The sequence below is a fragment of the Pristiophorus japonicus genome, chromosome 17 (genome assembly GCF_044704955.1).
Source record: "Pristiophorus japonicus isolate sPriJap1 chromosome 17, sPriJap1.hap1, whole genome shotgun sequence".
In the NCBI taxonomy this organism is placed as follows: Eukaryota; Metazoa; Chordata; class Chondrichthyes; family Pristiophoridae; genus Pristiophorus; species Pristiophorus japonicus.
In genome coordinates, this window is record NC_091993.1 from 38,899,906 (window position 1) to 38,921,915 (window position 22,010).

A 22,010-nucleotide genomic window follows, 5' to 3' on the forward strand; every position below is an offset into this window, starting at 1 on the left:
AATTAAAATCTGGAGGAATATGTATACACTGTGTTTATCAAGTGCTCCATGTTTCAGAATGATTCCAATGCTGTAAGGAGACAGGACAGAGGAATGGAACATAGGGATAGGAGTAGCCCATTCAGCCCCTCGAGCCAGCCTGCCATTCACTTAGATTGGGACTGATCTGTATCTCAAGTCCGTTATTCCACCTTTATTTCATATCCCTTGATACTTTTCCCAAACAAAAATCTTATCAATATCAGTCTTAGAAGATGAGAAGGGGGGTTTAATAATGGGAAATGTGGAAATGGCTGAGACCTTTAACAATTATTTTGCTTCGGTCTTCACAGTGGAAGACACAAAAACCATGCCAAAAATTGCTGGTCACAGGAATGTGGGAAGGGAGGACCTTGAGACAATCACTATCACTAGGGGGGTAGTGCTGGACAGGCTAATGGGACTCAAGGTAGACAAGTCCCCTGGTCCTGATGAAATGCATCCCAGGGTATTAAAAGAGATGGCGGAAGTTATAGCAGATGCATTCGTTATAATCTACCAAAATTCTCTGGACTCTGGGGAGGTACCAGCGGATTGGAAAGCAGCTAATTTAACGCCTCTGTTTAAAAAAGGGGGCAGACAAAAGGCAGGTAACTACAGGCCGGTTAGTTTAACATCTGTAGTGGGGAAAATGCATGAAACTATCATTAAGGAAGAAATAGCGGGACATCTGGATAGGAATAGTGCAATCAAGCAGACGCAGCATGGATTCATGAAGGGGAAATCATGTTTAACTAATTTACTGGAATTCTTTGAGGATATAACAAGCATGGTGGATAGAGGTGTACCGATGGATGTAGTGTATATAGATTTCCAAAAGGCATTCGATAAAGTGCCACACAAAAGGTTACTGCAGAAGATAAAGGTACGCGGAGTCAGGGGAAAAGTATTAGCATGGATAGAGAATTGGCTGGCTAACAGAAAGCAGAGAGTCGGGATAAATGGGTCCTTTTCGGGTTGGAAATCGGTGGTTAGTGGTGTGCCACAGGGATCGGTGCTGGGACCACAACTGTTTACAATATACATAGATGACCTGGAAGAGGGGACAGAGTGTAGTGTAACAAAATTTGCAGATGACACAAAGATTAGTGGGAAAGCGGGTTGTGTAGAGGACACAGAAATGCTGCAAAGAGATTTAGATAGGTTAAGCGAATGGGCTAAGGTTTGGCAGATGGAATACAATGTCGGAAAGTGTGAGGTCATCCACCTTGGGGAAAAAAAAACAGTAAAAAGGAATATTATTTGAATGGGGAGAAATTACAACATGCTGCGGTGCAGAGGGACCTGGGGGTCCTTCTGCATGAATCCCAAAAAGTTAGTGCAGCAGGTAATCAGGAAGGCGAATGGAATGTTGGCCTTCATTGCGAGAGGGATGGAGTACAAAAGCAGGGAGGTCCTGCTGCAACTGTACAGGGTATTGGTGAGGCCGCACCTGGAGTACTGCGTGCAGTTTTGGTCACCTTACTTAAGGAAGGATATACTAGCTTTGGAGGGGGTACAGAGACGATTCACGAGGCTGATTCCGGAGATGAGGGGGTTACCTTATGATGATAGATTGAGTAGACTGGGTCTTTACTCCTTGGAGTTCAGAAGGATGAGTGGTGATCTTATAGAAACATTTAAAATAATGAAAGGGATAGACAAGATAGAGGCAGAGAGGTTGTTTCCACTGGTCGGGGAGACTAGAACTAGGGGGCACAGCCTCAAAATACGGGGGAGCCAATTTAAAACCGAGTTGAGAAGGAATTTCTTCTCCCAGAGGGTTGTGAATCTGTGGAATTCTCTGCCCAAGGAAGCAGTTGAGGCTAGCTCATTGAATGTATTCAAGTCACAGATAGATAGATTTTTAACCAATAAGGGAATTAAGGGTTACGGGGAGCGGGCAGGTTAGTGGAGATGAGTCCACGGCCAGATCAGCCATGATGTTGTTAAATGGCGGAGCAGGCTCGAGGGGCTAGATGGCCTACTCCTGTTCTTAATTCTTATGTTCTTATGTCTTGAAAATTTCAATTGACCCAACACTCACAGCCTTTTGTAGGAATGAATTCCAAATTTCCACTACCCTATATAAGAACATAACATAAGAACATAAGAAATAGGAGCAGGAGTAGGCTATTTGGCCCCTCGAGCCTGCCCTGCCATTCAATAAGATCATGGCTGATCATGGCCTCAATTCCACTTCCCTGCCCGCTCCCCATAACTCTTGACTCCCTTATCATTCAAAAATCTGTCTATCTCCACCTTAAATATATTCAATGGCCCAGCCTCCACAGCTCTCTGGGGTAAAGAATTCCAAAGATTCACGACCCTCTGAGAGAAGAAATTCCTCCTCATCTCCGTTTTAAATGGGCGACCCCTTATTCTGAAACTATGCCCCCTAGTTGTAGATTCCCAAGGGGAAACATCCTCTCTGCATTTACCTTGTCAAGCCCCCTCAGAATGTTATACATTATACCCTTTGTGTGAACAAGTGCCTCCTGCTTTCACTCTTAAATGGCCATTTTTCATTTTAAGATTGTCTATTCTTGATTCCCCCACCAGATGAAATCGTTTATGTGTATCTACCCTATTAAATCCATTAAACATTTTAAATACCTTGATTTGATCACCCCTTGACCTTCTAAACTTAAGGGTATACAAGCCAAGTTTATGTAACCTATCCTCATAATTTAACCCTTTAAGCCCTGGTATAATTCTGCTGAATCTGCGCTGTCCTCCCTCCAGGGCCAAGATATCTTTCCTGAAGTTTGGTGTGTAAAACTGAATGCACTACTCTAGATGGGATCTGGCCGAGCTCTGTACAACTGAAACATCACTTCCAGATGTCAGTGTAGGGCAACTGGACAAAGAATAGTGGAGATATGGCCAGATATTCTGGAGATTTGTTTTTGTTTGCACTTGGTAAAAGACTTTCATTCATATAGAGCCGTTTTCCTGTCATTCAAATATCTCAAAGTCCTTCATACACAGTGCCGTGTCTGTTATGTAGGCAAATGTGAACTTTTGTTCCCGGTTTTCGCTCAGCAGGTTAAATGAATTGAGGATGGGGAAATGTAGATTCCACGGTTGCTGATTCCATAGACTGTGTGCAGGCTAGGTAGATTAGATTGCCTTTTCTTATTCCATGCTTCCTGTTGATTACTAATATATATCAGCATCTAACTGTATAAGTTAACATAATTTTACAACTTGCCAAACAGAACATTACAACTGATCTTTCCCTGGAGACAAATGGCTGTATCTTTTACCAACTCAGTCTATGGGCTAGAAATTTGGTTGGAGGATTCTTAAGGTGCTAATGGCGGGCCGTGGTTAGCGACGGGAGCCACAAAATTCAGTGGTTGCGCTAAAGAGCTATGGTGCAGCGCAAAACAAATTTTGCGCCCATGTCGATACCGGGAGCGTTGCACACCATGCGACACTCCTGGGCAATACTCCTTAGTGCTGACGGTACCGGCACTCTGAATTTGCCGAGCGACACCAATGCTGATGCTCACGGCTGCCAACCTTGTGGCGCCCCTCGTGAATTTCTCCCCAATGTGTTTACAATCCCGCTTCCAATTGGCTATTGTTACCTATATTGTTTTCAACAGAATATCTTTTATTTGAGTAGCCATTAAAGGAGGATTGTTGCCATTTTCAGGAGTGAATATGCCTCGGAAAACCTGCATGTCTCAGCGATACTACAAACCACTTGATCAGTATTTGGAGAACCATCTTGTATCAGTTCTCCAGGGGCATCATGCTGTTTAAATCATGCCTGTTGCATTTGGATAACTCGGGGAGAAAACTCTTCCAGCATGTCGATGAGATTAGCGATCTGCTCGGTTCCTGTTTGTGGGTCCATGGTTAATTGTACCCACTTGGGTCAACCCCCTATCTGGTTTTGCTGTGTGAAGATACATAAAAGGTTGACCTGGTCCCATCTGTAATCGGTGACAAAATCACTGACTGGAAAAATTCCCCTTAATGCTGGTCTTCAGCCAATGATTTTATTTTTTTTAAATATGGGGAGAAAAGTTTGGATGAATAGGTTAAAATATAATAGATAGAGAATGGGTTGGGAAAATAGAGCAGAATTGTAGAGTGAATTTTTAAAAACTTGTATGGTTAAAATGTGTTTTAATGTATACTTTGGTCCTCGTAAGGCTAATATTGCTGTGATAAAAGTACTCCTGATGTTTGAGCAGCTGTAATGCTGATATTTTAAACATTACAGCGTGTGATCTGAAAACAGAAAAACAGTAACTGGCCATGGGGGTAGGGAATTTCAGTGATCTAAAGGTTAATAATATAAATGCAGAGACGTTCTGCTCCGAATAATTTCTCGCAGTCCTCTTTCTTATCAGTAAATTAAGGATTATAATTGAAAAAGAGCTGGAATCCCAGAGAGAGGCTGCGGGGTCCTGAGGATTTGCATTAGTTTGGCATTGTACTGCCTGCCCGAACCTGCAAACCGAGTTTTATTCTACCTTGATAACTTGTTTGTCAGGTTGTCACGGTGATGCAGTCACCTGCCCCACTAGCTGTTAATATTCTTAAATAACTACTGGTCAAGGCCCAAAGTGTGGAAAAACAATAAATGTGTGTATAGGCATATCAGGAAGGGCACTCAGATCACTTTATTCCAAGGTTGAGCGCCCTGTCCAGTGCAGTGCGGTTTATTTCACAGAATATCATACATCCTTACATTTTCCAAGTTAATATATTTCACTACCGTCTGGTCTCTTAGATCAATCTTTGTCCAACTCACTTTTATACCTTGAGATCTTGAGTACTCAGACTGTTCTTAACAACCAGTTTATGACCTGGTGACTGCATTGGTTGTCAGTGAACCTTGAATAGAAACATAGCATGACTCTCAGTCTCTCTCTTTCTTGTAGCTCCTCTCCCTCTCCGGGATGCGCCCAGGAGTTTGGTCCTCTCCAGTATGCTTTCAGGACTCTCTCCCACTCTGGGCTGTTCCCGAGACTCGCCCTCTCTGGCTGCTCTTGCTGGCTTCTCCATCTCTGCTGTACTCTGGCCTCAAGCTCTTTCGGACTTGGGGATCTCTGTTGCACCCTCCTTCCTGCACACCAAGGCTCTTGCTAGCAATGTTCCTGGCTGTGTCTGTATGGTTCTGCGTTCCCACTCTCTCTCTCTCTCTCTCTCTCTCTCTTCCATTTTCAACCTCTGCCGGTGCAGGGTGTTACCTCCTTTCAGTCTCTGTCCTTGGCGCACTCCATCCTATGGGCCCAAGTTTCCACACGCGCCTAGAATGGCGCAGTCCCGACCTGGACGCCCGTTTTTCGCGCCACAAAGTGCGCCTAAAAAAATCCTCGGTATTCTCCACCTACTTACAGGTCCTCTGGCCCTCGGCGCAGCCAGCACGAGCTGTGGGGGGGCGGAGCCAGGTCCCTGCGCTGAAAACAGTGCCGGGACCTCTGCACATGCGCGCTACAGTGAGCACGTAAGTGCAGTAGCTCCAGGTGCCGAACTGTGTGGGAGGGGCCCGAAGCATGCAGCCCCTAGTCCTGGCTGAATGGCCTCACTGGGGCTGCGTGAATAAGGCTCCTCCCACGGCCAGCTCCTGCTCCCCCCCCCACCCCCCCCGACCAGACCCGACACCCGCTCCCCACCCCCCCCTGCCTCCGTACCAGACCCGACACCCGCTCCCCACCCCCCCCCCCCCGACCAGACCCGACACCCGCTCCCCACCCCCCCCTGCCTCCGGACCAGACCCGACACCCGCTCCTCGCCCCCACCCCTGCCTCCGGACCAGACCCGACACCCGCTCCTCGCCCCCACCCCTGCCTCCGGACCAGACCCGACACCCGCTCCCCACCCCCCCCTGCCTCCGGACCAGACCCGACACCCGCTCCTCGCCCCCACCCCTGCCTCCGGACCAGACCCGACACCCGCTCCCCCCCCCCGGCCTCCGGGCCAGACCAGACCCGACACCCGCTCCCCGCCCCCCCCTGCCTCCGGACCAGACCCGACACCCGCTCCTCGCCCCCACCCCTGCCTCCGGACCAGACCCGACACCCGCTCCCCGCCCCCCCCTGCCTCCGGACCAGACCCGACACCCGCTCCCCCCCCCCGGCCTCCGGGCCAGACCAGACCCGCGCTCCTGTTCCCGCTCCCCGACTGGACCCGACCCGCGCTCCTGTTCCCGCTCCCCGACTGGACCCGACCCGCGCTCCTGTTCCCGCTCCCCGACTGGACCCGACCCGACCCGCGCTCCCGCCCCCCCGACCCGACCCCCCCCACTGGACCCGACCCGACTCCCGCTCCCGGACTGGATCCGACCTGACCTCCCTCCCTCTCTCTCTCCCTCCCTCTCCCCCTCTCGCTCTCTCTCTCTCCCCCTCCCTCTCTCTCTCTCTCCCCCTCCCTCTCTCTCTCTCTCCCCCTCCCTCTCTCTCTCTCTCCCCCTCCCTCTCTCTCCCTCCCCCCCTCCCTCTCTCTCTCTCCCTCCGCAACCCCCCTCCCTCCCTCTCTCTCCCCCTCTCCCTCTCTCTCCCCCTCTCCCTCTCTCTCCCCCTCTCCCTCTCTCTTCCCCCCTCCCCCTCTCTCTCCCTCTCTCTCTCTTCCCCCCCCGACCCGAACCGAACCTCCCCGACTCGACCCAACCCAACGCCACCTACCTGTAAATCTGGTGCTGGGGACGGGCCCTGCCCGAAGTCTCGGGCCGGCCCGTTCAGCCTTCGGTCCCGAAAGGCCTGCCTGAAGCACTTTCACACAGGTAGGAAGATGGTTTATTTAATCTTTTCTTTGCTTATAAATGTTTATTCAGGTTGGATTTATTTGTATAATATTTGTATAAGTATAAATAAGGATTTATTATAGAATTTAATGACTTCCCTTCCCCCCCCTCCCCCCACCTCGTTCTGGACGCCTAATTTGTAACCTTCACCTGATTTTTTAATGTGTAGAACAGGTTTTTTCAGTTCTACAAAAATCTTCACTTGCTCCATTCTACTTTAGTTTGGAGTACGTTTTCACTGTGAAAACTTTCAAATCAGGCGTCAGTGGCCAGACACGCCACCTTTTGAAGAAAAAATTCTGTTCCAAAGAAGAACTGTTCTACCTGACTAGAACTGCAGAAAAAAAAATGTGGAGAATTGCGATTTCTAAGATAGTCCGTTCTCCACCAGTTGCTCCTAAAAAAAAAAAAATCAGCCGCAAATCATGTGGAAACTTGGGCCCTATGTCTCTCAGCAAGCCTCTCATGCCAGCTTGTGCCTTGCTTCCTGCACTCCGCCTTAATGGCTCAGTCTCCCTGATTGCCAATGTCCTCTCCTAACTCATCCCTGGGAGCAGCCCTAAAGGAGGGACATTGAGGCTAAGCATGCACAAAGCACAGTGCAGCATGCTCTGAAATTTATCTTGGCTATTCTATTCCTCTAACTCACTTCTGAACATCCTTAATACTTCTTGCCATGATGTTCCGTTACCTTTCAGTGTCTGTCTGCTTGCTACACTAAGTCTTGATGTTGCTTTTTCTAGCTCTCTTTTTCCATGCCTACTTGTCCTACTAATTTTTCCTGCTCCGAGTCTTTCTCCCTCTATCAATCTTAGTCTTGCGAGGCTTGTCCTCGGCCCTCCTGCATGTCCCTCCCCATTCTGCACACTTGCACTAGACCTACACCGCATAAACTGAGTTGCTGTTCAGCCGTTCCTTGGTAGCTGTTGAGAAGATGCGGCACCATGCTTGGCCCCTCTGCAGGTGTGCTCCGCCCCAATGTCCCTCCTAAAAAATCACAACCTGGGTCCCCGGACAGAGTGCATGTGTCCGCATGTTGGGAATCTCCACTCTCAGCCTGGCATGCAGCAGTTCCACTCTGGCTTTCCAAATCACCAAAACACACTCAAGAAAGAAAGAAAGACTTGGATTTATATAGCGCCTTTCACAACCACCGAATGTCTCAAAGCGCTTTACAGCCAATGAAATACTTTTTTGGAGCGTAGTCACAGTTGTAATGTGGGAAAAGCAGCAGCCAATTTGCGCACAGCATGCTCCCACAAACAGCAATGTGATAATGACCAGATAATCTGTTTTTGTTACGTTGATTGAGGAATAAATATTGGCCAGGCCACAACCTTCTGACTCAAAGGCGGGAATGCTACCCACTGAGCCAAAGCTGACATTAGGAAATAATGAAAATACTGTCATTATTTTACCTTTTCTCCACTCCCAACTTCACCACCCCCCGCCCCCGCCCACTTTCAATGATCTCTAACCAATAGTGTATAGTAAAAATTTCCTTCCAGCACAACTTTATATGTAAGCATGCACCTGACAAAGAACTGATACATCAGCTTAGCATGGAGTAATACTGTGCGAAGATTCAGCTGCTACTAAGAAGGAAGATGCAATCTTTAAACATTTTGAAGAATAAGTTTATAAAAACCCAAAGTCGAGTCCTGGGATTGGCGAGACAGCACTGCACTTAGATTGAATTTTCTGCATCATTGCGAGAGGTCTCCTTTCAATCCTGCTGAGAAAAGGATGTACTTTGTGCCCGTAAAAATATTGGCTGATGCTTTATTACTGAGTAGTTTTAAGAGCTGATATTTAGCTACAGTTGAAGAATGCAGGCAGGCTCACTTCATGCTATTTGAAGTTTTTAAACTGCTTCTAGACGCTCCATTTGCAGCTATTTTTGCTGTGCGATAGCTAGTAATGAATCATTCGTGTTACAGCTTCAAAACTGTAAACACTTACTTAGCACATCTCACTGTCCAACCAGTTTATGTTTGCATTCTGTACTGAAGTGATTTCAGTCAATGCGGTGCAAACAAAGTTGTATGTTATCATATGCATCGGAATGCTCAACTCGCATAAAACACTGCTTCAGTTATTTTACACAGCTATTCCTGTTTAACTCTTTCTGTTTTTATTTTCCAACAATAGGTATTGGAGGCCTCGAAGATTACGTCTTAAAATCTGCCACCTTGTCGACTTCCCCTGTATGTCCACCTTTTACACCTTTGAACTTCGAGGCAACTCCGATTGTACGGGTTGCTGTGGAACCCAAACATCCAAGTACGTGGGTAACATTGCGTATTATAACAAATACGGATAGTAATGGCACTGTCTAGTAGAATTACTCCAAATATATTGTTTCATAAATTACTATGCTGGAATTTATCCAAAGCTCTGCTGCACGTATGCTAACTCACACCAAGTCCTGTGCACCCATCACCCCCCTGTGCTCGCTGACCTACTGGTCCAGCAACGCCTCGATTTTAAAATTCTCATCCTTGTTTCCAAATCCCTCCATGACCTCGCCCCCGCCCTATCTCAGTAACCGCCTCCTGCCCTACAACCCTCCGAGATCTCTGCGCTACTCCAATTCTGGCCTCTTGCGCATCTCCGATTTTCATCGCTCCACCATCGGTGGCCGTGCCTTCAGCTGCGTAGACCCTAAGCTCTGGATTTCCTTTCCTAAACCTCTCCGCCTCTCTACCTCGCTTCTATTTAAGATAATCCTTAAAACCTACCTCTTTGACCAAGCTTTTGGTCACCTGTTCTAATATCTCCGTATGTGGCTCGGTGTCAAATTTTGTTTGATAACACTCTTGTGAAGCATCTTGGGACATTTTACTATGTTAAAGGTGCTATATTTATTTAACATGGTGCTAACCATCAGTAACACTTGCATGCGCACCCCTAGGTTTCTTAGTTACCCTTGCCATTAGTATAACTTTGCCTTGCTGGTATTGTTAGCTGAGTGACCCAGAGCAAGCCTGCATGGATATCCAGGGACATGACAGAGCTGCTCTATCCATGATAATGTGGCATGTAGCCCATGAAGAGGAATTAGCATCTTTCCATGACTGATGGGGAAGTGTAGCAGATAACCATCTGATTTTTGTTTACAAACAGTGCATAAAACAGTTAATCGTTACAAAAGCATGTATTATTGCCAAAAGCAAGCCAAAAGCTTGCTATTGAGGGAGTGCAACGAAGGTTCAACAGACTAATTCCCCGGATGGCAGGACTGACATATGAAGAAAGACTGCATCGACTAGGCTTATATTCACTGGAATTTAGAAGAATGAGAGGGGACCTCATAGAAACATATAAAATTCTGACGGGATTGGACAGGTTAGATGCAGGAAGAATGTTCCCGATGTTGGGGAAGTCCAGAACCAGGGGTCTAAGGATAAGGGATAAGCCATTTAGGACTGAGATGAGGAGAAACTTATCACTCAAAATCTGTCTATCTCCAACTTAAATATATTCAATGACCCAGCCTCCACAGCTCTGGGGCAGAGAATTCCATAGATTTACAACCCTCTGAGAAGAAATTTCTCCTCATCTCAGTTTTAAATGAGCGACCACTTATTCTAAGACTATGTCCCCTAGTTTTAGTTTCCCTTATGTGGAAATATCGGGCCCAAGTTTCGGGCCGCGCCTAGAACGGCGCAGCCCCGACCTGGACGGCCGTTTTTCGCGCCACAAAGTGCGCCTGAAAAAAACTTCCAGGTTCTCCGGCTCCCTGCTGGTCCTCTGGCCCTCGGCGCGGTGCAGCACGAGCTGCAGGGGGCGGAGCTAGGACCCTGCGCTGAAAACAGTGCCGGGACCTCTGCACATGCGCGCTACAGTGGGCGCGCAAGTGCAGTAGCTCCAGGCGCCCAAAACTGGGCTAGGGGCCCGAAGCACGCAGCCCCTAGCCCTGGCCGAATGGCCTCACTGGGGTTGCGTGCATAAGGCTCCTCCCACGCCCAGCTCCTGCTTCCTCTCGACCCGACTTGACTCCCGCTCCCACCCCCCCCCCCCCCCACCGACCTCCGCTTCCCCCCGCTCCCAACCTTCCCCTCCCCAACCGACCTCCGCTCCCGACCAATCTCCTCCGCCCCCCCGACCGATCTCCGCCCCCCCACGACCGACCCCCCCCTTCGCCCCGACCCGCGCTCCCGACCCCCCCGGACCCCGGTCCCGACGCCACCTACCTGTCAATCCGGTAAGTCTAAGCTCGAAGTCTTGGGCCCGGCCGGGCCGGGCCCGTTCAGCCTCCCTCTCCTTTCTTTCTCTCTCTCTCTCTCTCTCTCTCTCTCTCTCTCTCTCTCTCTCTCTCTCTCTCTCTCTCTCTCTCTCTCTCTCTCTCTCTCTCTTCCCCCCCCTTCTCTCCCCCTTTCCCTCCCTCCCTTCTCTTCTCCCTTCTCTTCCCCCCTCCCCTCCCTCCTCCCTCCCTCTCTTCTCTTCCCCCCCTCTCCTCCCTCCTATCTCACCCCCTTCCCTCCCTGCCTTCTCACCCCCTCTCCCTTCTCACTCCCCCCTCCCCTCCCTCCCTCCCTTCTCAACCCCCTCCCCTCCCTCACTTGTCACCCCCCTCCCTGCCCACCCCCTCTTCCCCCCCCTCCACCCCCCCTCCCCATCCTCCACCCCTCGCTGTCAGAAACACAGACACTGACAGAGAGTGAGAGACACACACAGGCAGACAGACAGAGAGATAGACTGACAGAGACACACTGGGGGGGGGGGGGCATCCCAGCACACTGTTGGAGGGCTCCCGGTGCTGTAGTCGGTAAGTAGAAAATGTTTTATTTATTGATTTTGTTAAAAAAAATTATTTCTTATTAATTTTTTTTGATTGGTTTATTGGTTGATTTATTGATGTTTTTATCATTTATTATTGATGATGGCTCTTTATTTGTAAAACTGAAGTGTTTAATGTTTGTAAACTTCCCTTTAAACACCACCCCCCCCACCATTCCCTATGCCTGATTTGTAACCTACGCCTGATTTTCTAAAGTGTAGACAAGGTTTTTTCGAGCGTACAAAAATCTTCACTTACTCCATTCTAAGTTAGTTTGGAGTAAGTTTTCACTGCCGAAACTTTGAAAACAGGCGTAAGTAGCCGGACACGCCCCCTTTTGAAAAAAAAATTCTGTTCCAAAGTGAAACTGTTCTAACTGACTAGAACTGGAGCAAACTAAATGCCGAGAATTTGAATTTCTAAGATACTCCGTTCTACACCAGTTGCTCCAAAAAATCAGGAGCAACTGAGGCCGAAACTTGGGCCCATTCTCTCTGCATCCACCTTGTCGAGACCCCTCATTATCTTATAAGTTTCAATAAGATCACCTCTCATTCTTCTGAATTCCAATGTGTATAGGCCCAACCTACTCAAACTATCCTCATAAGTCAACTCCCTCATCTCCGAAATCAACCTAGTGAACCTTCTCTGAACAGCCTCCAATGCAAGTATATCTTTCCTTAAATACGGAGACCAAAATTGTATGCAGTGCTCCAGGTGTGGCCTCACCAATACCCTGTACAGTTGTAGTAGGACTTCTCTGCTTTTATACTCTCTCCCCCTTGCAATAAAGGCCAACATTCCATTTGCCTTCCAGATTACTTGCTGTACCTACATACTAACTTTTTGTGTTTCATGCACAAGGACCCCTAGATCCCTCTGTACTGCAGCACTTTGCAATTTTTCTCCATTTAAATTATAATTTGCTTTTCTACTATTTCTGCCAAAGTGGATAAGCTTACATTTTCCCACATTCTACTCCTTCTGCCAAATTTTTGCCCACTCACTTAGCCTGTCTATATCCCTTTGCAGATGTTTTGTGTCCTCCTCACAATTTGCTTTCCCACTCATCTTTGTATCATCAGCAAACTTGGCTCCATTACACTCAGTCCCTTCATCCAAGTCATTAATATAGATTGTAAATAGTTGAGGACCCAGCACCGTTCCCTGCGGCACCCCACTAGTCACTGTTTGCCAACCGGAAAATGACCCATTTATCCCGACTCTCTGTTTTCTGTTTGTGAGCCAATCCTCTATCCATGCTAAATATTACCCCCAACTCCGTGAGCTTTTATCTTGTGTAGTAACCTCTTATGTGGCATCGTATAGAATGCCTTCTGGAAATCCAAATACACCATATCCACTGGTTCCCCCTTATCCACCCTGCTCGTTACATCTGCAAAGAACTCCAGCAAAGTTGTCAAACATGATTTCCCTTTCATAAAACCATGCTGACTCTGCTTGATTGAATCATGCTTTTCCAAATGTCCCACTACTGCTTCCTTAATAATGGACTCCAGCATTTTCCCAACGACAGATGTTAGTCTAACTGGTCTATAGTTTCCTGCTTTTTGTCTGCCTCCTTTTTTAAATAGGGGCGTTACATTTGCAGTTTTCCAATCTGCTGGGACCGCCCCAGAATCCAGGGAATTTTGGTTGCTGCCTTTATAATTCTATTCTTTATTATAAAACTTAATATATTTCTTATCTTATTTCCACCTGCTTGTCCCTGCTGCAGGAATTGGTTCTTCATAGAATCATAGAAATTTACAGTATGGAAGGAGGCCATTTCGGCCCATCATGTCTGTGCTGGCCAACAAAGAGCTAATCCAGCCTAATCCCTCTTTCTAGCTCTTGGTCCATAGCCCTGTAGATTACACATCCAAGTACCTTTTAAATGCGATGAGGGTTTCTGCCTCTACCACCCTTTCAGGCAGTGAGTTCCTGACCCCCACCACCCTCGGGGTGAAGAAATTTCCCCTCAAGTCCCCTCTAAACCTCCTACCAATTATTTTAAATCTATGCACCCTGGTTGTTGACCTCTCTGCCAAGGGATATAGGTCTTTCCTATCCGCTATCTAGGCCATCATCATTTTATACACCTCAATAAGGTCTCCCCTCTGCCTTCTCTGCTCTAAAGAAAACAAACCCAGCCTATCCAATTTTTCCTCATAGCTAAAGTTCTCCAGTCCAGGCAACATCCTTGTAAATCTTCTCTGTACCCTCTCTAATGCAATCACATATTTCCTGTAATGTGGTGACCAGAACTGCACGCAGTACTCTAGCTGTGACCTAACTAGTATTTTATACAGTTCAAGCATAACCTCCCTGCTCTTGTATTCCATGCCTTGACTAATAAAGGCAAGTATTCCGTATGCTTTCTTAATCACCTTATCTACTTGGCCTGCTACCTTCAGGGATCCGTGGACATGCACTCCAAGGTTCCTTTATTCCTCTACACTTCTCCGTGTCCTACCATTTAATGTGTATTCCCTTTCCTTGTTAGCCCCCTCCCCCAAATGCATTACTGCATACTTCTCCTGATTGAATTCCATTTGCCACTGTTCTGCCCACCTTACAAGTTCATTGCTATCTTCATGCAGTCTGCAGCTTTCTTCTTCATTATCAACCACACAGTCAATTTTTGTATCATCTGAAAACTTCTTAATCATACTCCCTACATTCAAGTCTAAATCATTGATATATGCCACAAAAAGCAAGGGACCTAGTACTGAGCCCTGCGGAACACCACCGGAAACAGCCTTCCAGTCACAAAAACACCCTTCGACCATTACCCTTTGCTTTCTGCCTCTGAGCCATTTTTGGATCCAACTTGCCACTTTGCATTGGATCCCAAGGACTTTTACTTTCGTGACAGTCTGCCATGTGGGACCTTATTAAAAATTATATGCACTAACCTTATCGACCTTCCTTGTTACCACCTCAAAAAATTCAATCAAGTTAGTTAGACACGACCTTCCCGTAACAAATCCATGCTGACTGTCCTTGATTAATCCGTGTCTTTCTAAATGAAGATTTATCCTGTCCCTCAGAATTTTTTCCAATAATGTTCCCACCAGCGAGGTTAGGCTGACTGGCCTGTAATTACTCGGTCTATCCCTATCTCTCTTTTTAAACAAAGATACAAAGTTAGCAGTCCTCCAGTCCTCCGGCACCACACCTGTCGCCAGAGAGGATTGGAAAATGATGGTCAGAGCCTCTGCTATTTTCTCTTGCTGGTTCAGTTCCCGGTTGCCCAAGTAGGCATTATTCACAGGGGAGTATCTTACCAAAATGGGCATTAGTCGTGGAAAAACTTGGCCGTGGGTGTCGGCAGTATATTCAACCATAAGGGGCATCACAGCAGTTCCCGATCCTATCTTCCTCCGACGTCCAGCTAAAATCCCTGAATTCCCATCAAGACTGAGAACTCTGGCTGGTCCTCCGCTCCCTGACCAAAAAACAGTGAGGCCTATTGCAGTGTGCCCTACTGTCAGCCCAGGTGAACTGAGCACAGATTAGAAATCAAATTTGGGACAGTTCTGGGCTATATAGTTCCCGTTACTCACCGGCTAACTGGTTGAGCCATCATGGGAGTGCATATTTTAACATTTAACATGTTTCCGTTTAATCTGTTATGAAATAGTTCCTGTTAAATAAGACAAACAAGATTCTGCAGTAATATCACTTGCACAAAATTACCCAGATGTGGACTTATTTTACCAGACCCTTGCAGGAACGTGCCACGCCTACATTTCATTGTATCCATGCTTCAGGTCAAATGTCACAGTAAGTAATAAACACCCTTAGTTTTATGCTGCAACATCACAAGCTGAGAACCAGTGGGGAGTGAGGTTCTTGAAAACTGTAAGAAAATATGCCATTCCGATTTATTTGAATAAACCTGGAATAAGTTCTGAAGCTATCAAGGCTTCCTGATGGCATTTGCAAACTGCTTGAGCTTTTCTGTTGTGGTTAATGACATCATCTGGATCCCTTAAGTCAATAACAGTTTGGAGCTGACTAGGTATCTATTTTTAGCATCTAATCCATGTAGCAAGTGGCTTCAAAAGGGAAAGATATTTCAGATTTATTTTAGAAGTATTATACATCAGGGCACAGCACCAGATCAGTCCAATGTTCAAGCTCTCCTTGTGACCAGTATCTGCAGTGTCACTATAAAATATCATTATAGGCAGTCCCTCGAAATCGAGGAAGACTTGCTTCCACTCTAAAAGTGAGTTCTCAGATGACTGTACAGTCCAAAACAGGAATTACAATCTCTGTCACAGGTGGGACAGTCAGTCGTTGAAGGAAACGGTGGATGGGGAGTCTGGTTTGCCGCATGTTCCTTCCGCTGCCTGCGCTTGTTTTCTGCATGCTCTCGGCGACGGGACTCGAGGTGTTCAGCGCCCTCCTGGATGCTCTTCCTCCGCTTAGGACGGTGTCCTTGTAACGTTTCCTCTGGCCACCTGGGGCTCGCTTGCCGTGTAGGAGTTCCGAGTAGAGCGCTTGCTTTGGGAGTCTTGTGTCGGGCATGCGGACAATGTGGCCGGCCCAACAGAGCTGGTCGATTGTGGTCAGTGCTTCAATGCTGATGTTGGCCTGATCGAGAACACTGACGTTGGTGCATCTATCCTCCAGTGCGCCAGCGCAGCCTTCGGTCACCTGAGGAAGAGAGTGTTAGAGGATCAGGCCCTCAAATCTGGCACCAAGCTTATGGTCTACAGGGCTATAGTGATACCCACCCTCCTGTATGGCTCAGAGACATAGACCATATACAGCAGACCCCTCAAATCACTGGACAAATACCGCCAACGATGTTTCAATAAAAATATTGGTCCTAGTGGATCATGTAGAAATAGAAGTGCCCATTTGCCATGGAAGATCCAACAAAATCTGTTTGACATTGTATCTCCAGCAGTAGAACCCATGGAAAAAAAAATCGATTCACCTAGAGGCTCTGCCTCATCTTTCATCTCTTACACTTAAACCTGCACACACACTTCTTTATCCACCGAGCTCACATCGCACGATGGAATTTTAAAAAATGTCGATGCAATTGGCACATGTGAAGAGTTACCAACATACAAACAGTGACAGACAGGAAACGATCCACTGGTCCATCCAGCTTGCCCACACAATTGTGGAAACTTGTTGTAATGACTCGAGTCTGGTTACTGTAAACTCACTCAGGTGCAACCTGATCCATCTTTATTCCAGCCCAAGAGTGCCTGTGTGACAAAGACACCCAGCTTATAAACAGGTGACCAAGCACACATGCCACATGCGTACAGCCCGATGACCTCTGACCGTGGTGCCCTCTGGTGTCTGGTGACCCCCAAGCATTAATACATAACAACATCCCCCTTTTATCTTAACAACAGTTTTTACAAATTAAGACGGGCTGGGGCTTTCCTCTCACAAGTTGATCGTCTCAGTTCAACTTTGGCTCTGGGCGAGCGTTCTAAGTCCGTTAAGACTGAGGGCTGAGTAGCCGATCTGATGGAAGTGGTTATGACCACATCAGAGACTGAAGGTTCAGAGTCAGTAATGTCAGCAGAGTGCTCTGATGAGTGAACAATGGTTGGTTGGTCACTGACTGCATCTTCCTCACTCGGTTCCAGTTTATCCGTGTGCCGCAGTTTAACCTGGTCAAGATGTTTCCTGCACATTTGCCCATTCTTGAGCACAACAATAAACACTCTGTTATCCTCCTTGGCTGTAACTGTGCCGCCGATCCACTTTGGACTTTGACCATAATTCAGTACATAAACCGGATCGTTGACCGAGATGTCACGTGACACGGCAACACGATCATGACACCATTGCTGACTTTGACGTCTGTTTTCAACACGATCATTCAAATCAGGACGAACAAGAGAAAGCCTGGTCTTGAGATTTCTCTTCTTCAGTAGTTCATCAGAAGGAATCCCAGTAAGTGTATGAGGTCTTGACCTGTAATTGAGCAATATACATGACAACCATTTCTGCAGTGAGCCCTGAGTTACACGTTTCATACTGTAGGGAGTGGTGTCGGGATCAGTTTGCCTTCCCTGACCCAGAGCTTCCACTCCCTGGTTGGATTTATTAATCAGGGTGTAATAAAGTACGGCAGACAACTGTTTTGTACAAAGAAGGTATGGATTTTATTCAAGAAAGCAAATAACACAAATACACTCCAGTAAAACTGTAAAATCTTACAAAAGGTTTAAACAATGGGGAATACTTTATTACAGGTAATAAACACAACATAAATACCTCCCACCTCCCACTTACACTCTAGCTAAGTTAGACTCTAGGGCATCAGGGATAATGCTCACCAATCCTTCCTTTGACAGTTAGGGCTGTTTCGCGGACTCTGGGTACTTTGGTTATAGCCGATTTGCCTTGCCGTACCCCGGACATGGCAGAAGACCTCTGCTGCGTATTGAAGCCAGTTGGGGCAAGTTCTTTTCTCCAATGTCGCGATGATTCTTCCTGCTTTTTCTTGCCGTGTGCTCTCGACCTTGTTGTCCGAAGTGCTTGGTCAGAAAAGTTCTTTCTGTGATGGTCAGAATAGAGATAGCTCTCTTGGTACGATAGGCTCTATTATACTTTGAGAAGCTTCCTTATCTGCGCCCCAAATCAACCTTGGTTTTTTGTTTAAGTTTTGCAGCCCAGCTAACTGAAACTTGATTAAGTGGTTTTAATCTGGCGTTGATAGGCTTTTCTGAATTGATGAGCTCTTGTCCATTGTGATAGCACTGTTTTTTTTTGCTTTTGGAAGTCTGGCCTGAGCCAGATATATTTATGCCTGTTGAAAAGGTGTTGGAATATGTATTTGACATTTGGGTCCTCTGGGTGGGGTGGATAATGTTTCTTCCGTGGTTGATTGTTAAAATATAAATGTCTTCTATGGACAGGTTTCGAGAGTAAATAGTTCCCAAACAATTTGATTAGCTCCAATGTCCAAACTGGCCCTTTAGAGATTGACCCCACCCCTTTTCTTGCAGACCCAACAATCACCTTTTAAAAATCCCAAATTCGATTAAAGTTCGTAGTTTCTTCCATGTGCACTTTAGGATTTCAAACTTTCTGGTAGATAATTCCAAATTAAATTTCCTTTCCAATGAGTCCAAACACTGGGGAGGGGGTTCTCCCATTAATTTTGCACCCTTCAATACTTTGCTTGATTATTTGAACAACACGCTCTGCTTGACTATTAGAAGCAGGCTTGAATGGAGCTGATCTCACATGCCTGATGCCATTGAGTTTCATGAACTCCTGGAACTCAAGACTTGTGAAGCAAGATCCGTTGTCGCTCACAACAATGTCAGGCAAACCATGAGTAGCAAACATGATACGAAGGCTCTCAATGGTAGCTGTAGATGTGCTGGATGACATAATAACACACTCTATCCACTTAGAATATGCATCCACTACGACAAAAAACATCTTTCCTAGGAACGTGCCCGCAAAATCAATGTGGATCCTCGACCATGGTTTGGATGGCCACGACCAACGACTCAGCGGAGATTCCGCTGGTACTTTACTTAGCTGCATGCAAGTATTGCACTGATACACACATGATTCCAGATCAGAGTTAATTCCAGGCCATCATACATGAGACCTAGCAATGGACTTCATCATGACAATACCAGGATGAGTGCTATGAAGTTCACGTACAAATTTTTCTCTACCTTTCTTAGGCATGATTACACGATTACCCCACAGTAAATAGTCTGACTGAATAGACAGCTCATCCTTGCGACGGTTGTAAGGTTTGGTCTTCTCGCACATCTTCATAGGTATGGCAGACCAATCACCACTGAGTACACACCGTTTCACAACCGATAAGAGGGTCATGGCTAGTGCAGATCCTAACTTGTTGAGCAGTGACAGGGGTTCCTTCACTCTCAAAAGCATCCATTACTAACAGTAGATTTGCAGGTTGAGGTGTCTCCATCTCAGTTGTGGGTAAGGGCAGATGACTCAGTGCATCAGCACAATTCTCAGTAGCAGGTCTATGACGGATGACGTAATCATAGGCAGACAATGTCAGCGCCCACCTTTGAATACGGGATGATGCATTGGTATTAATATCTTTGTTTTCCGCAAACAATGAAATGAGTGGCTTGTGATCCGTTTCTAGTTCAAAACGAAGACCAAACAGGTACTGGTGCATTTTTTTTTTACCCCATGCACACAGGCCAAAGCTTCTTTCTCTACCAAACTGCAAGCGCTTTCCGTTTTAGACAGACTTCTCTAAGCATACGCAACAGGTTGTAGCTTGCCTGATTCGTTTGCTTGTTGGAGTACGCAGCCAACCCCATATGATGAAGCATCACAGGCCAATACAAGACGCTTACACGGATTATAATTAACAAACAACTTGTTTGAACATAGCAGATTCTTGGCTTTCTCAAAGGCTTTATCTTGAGATGCACCCCAGACCCAGTTGTCGCCTTTTCTTAGGAACACATGCAGTGGCTCAAGTAAAGTGCTCAATCTGGGTAAGAAGTAGTTGAGTAGCCCAAGGAATGAATGCAGCTCCATCACATTGAGGCCTGGGTGCATTTTTGATGGCCTCCATTTTCGAATCAATGGGCCTGATGCCATCAGCAGCAATCTTCCTCCCGAGGAATTCGACTTCAAGTGCCATGAATACACACTTCGAGCGTTTCAGCCTGAGTCCCACTTTATCCAGACGCTGTAGGACTTCTTCAGGATTGTTCAGATATTCAGCAGTGTCGCGACCTATGACCAGAATGTCATTTTGAAACGCGACAGTTCTAGGAACGGACTTCAGTAAACTCTCCATATTCCTCTGAAATATGCCTGCAGCCGAACGAATCCCAAAAGAACACCTGTTGTAGACGAACAGTTTTATGGTTGTTGATGCAGGTGAGTTTCTTCGAAGTGTCGAGAAGCTCCTGGGTCATATAGGCCGATGTCCGATCCAGTTTTGTGAACGACTTTCCACCAGCTAGCATGGCGAACAGGTCATCAGCCCTCGGTAATGGATACTGATCCTGTTTCGAAAATCGGTTCATCGTAACCTTGTAATCTCCACAAATCCTGACAGTGCCATCACTCTTCAACACAGGAACAATGGGACTATCCCACTCGTTAAACTCGACCAGTGATATGATCCCTTCACGCTGGAGTCTGTCAAGCTCAATTTCAACCTTCTCCCTCATCATGTACGGAACAGACCGAGCTTTGTGATAGACAAGCCTTGCATTGGAGTCCAGATGAATCTGCACCTTGGCTCCTGTAAAATTGCCAATACCCGGTTCAAACAAAGAAGGAAACGTTTTCAATACTTGAACACACGAAGTATCATCCACTGAGGACAACATCTTGACATCATTCCAATTCAGCTTGATTTTCTCAAGCCAATTCCTGCCAAACAGCGTTGGACCATGACCTAGGACGATCCATAATGGTAGCTTGTGAACCATACCGTCATATGACACCTCAATTGCTGCACTGCTGAGCACCAGTATGAGTTCCTTAGTGTAAGTACGCAACCTGGCATTGACTGGACTCAGCTTCGGTTTCGCAGCCTTAGTGTCCCACAGCTTGTCGAATGTCCTTTGGCTCATTATCAACTGGCTCGCACCCGTGTCCAGCTCCAATGATACAGGCACGCCATTCAGCTTCACATTAACGACTATCGGTTGGCTCTTATTCAGGAACGAATACTTCCTCCTCGGGTTGAGTATCCGGGCCATCACTGAACTGGTCCTCATCAACCACGTGGTGAGCCACACCACGCTTGCTCCGTTGTGGACACATCCTGTGAAGGTGCCCCACTTTAGAACATCCATTGCATAAGTATTGTCTAAACCGACACTGATGAGGCCGATGATTGCCCCTACAACGCCAACAGGGTGAAATCTGGTTCAAACCAGTTGGCGGGTTCTAAGGAGCGGCAGTTTTCGCGTAAGCAGCTCTGCCCAAAGACGACGCCATCTTGTTTACAGTATTTGCCGTGGAACTCTGACTTGTCAATGATATCTGCCTCAAATTATCATCCGTCGTCATGCATGCCTGGGCAGTCGCGATGGCCTTTTTCAAATCCAGCGTCTCTGCAGCCAACAGCTTCCTGAGAATCGCATCATGGTTTATGCCTATCACAAAGACATCATGCAGCATGTCTTCCAGCATGTTCCTGAACGTCCACGGCTCAGCAAAATGTTACAGGTCGGCGACAAATCACGACACGTCCTGGCCCTCAGCACGAACATGCGTGTAGAAACGGTAGCGTTATATGATGATCTCCTCTTTTGGCTTCAGATGGTTACCCACCAATGTACATAATTCCTCGTACCCTTTTTCCGCCGGACATACAGGCTAGAGAAGATTCTTCATGAGGCCATAAATTTTCGGACCACAAATGGTGAGGAGAACTGCCCTGCACTTAACTGCATAGGCCTCTGCCTCCATGCCGTTGGC

At 46.8% G+C, this 22,010-nt stretch overlaps 1 protein-coding gene across 3 annotated transcripts in view; it reads left to right on the top strand.

Annotated features, from left to right (window-relative positions):
• The window catches only part of efl1 (elongation factor like GTPase 1), a 372,345-nt gene that overhangs the window by 230,454 nt on the left and 119,881 nt on the right, over nucleotides 1–22,010 (top strand). For all 3 annotated transcript variants that reach the window (XM_070858673.1, XM_070858675.1, XM_070858674.1), the window contains exon 16: nucleotides 8,936–9,067. In XM_070858673.1, coding sequence (XP_070714774.1) covers nucleotides 8,936–9,067 — 132 coding nt within the window. The remainder of the gene's footprint in view (nucleotides 1–8,935; nucleotides 9,068–22,010) is intronic.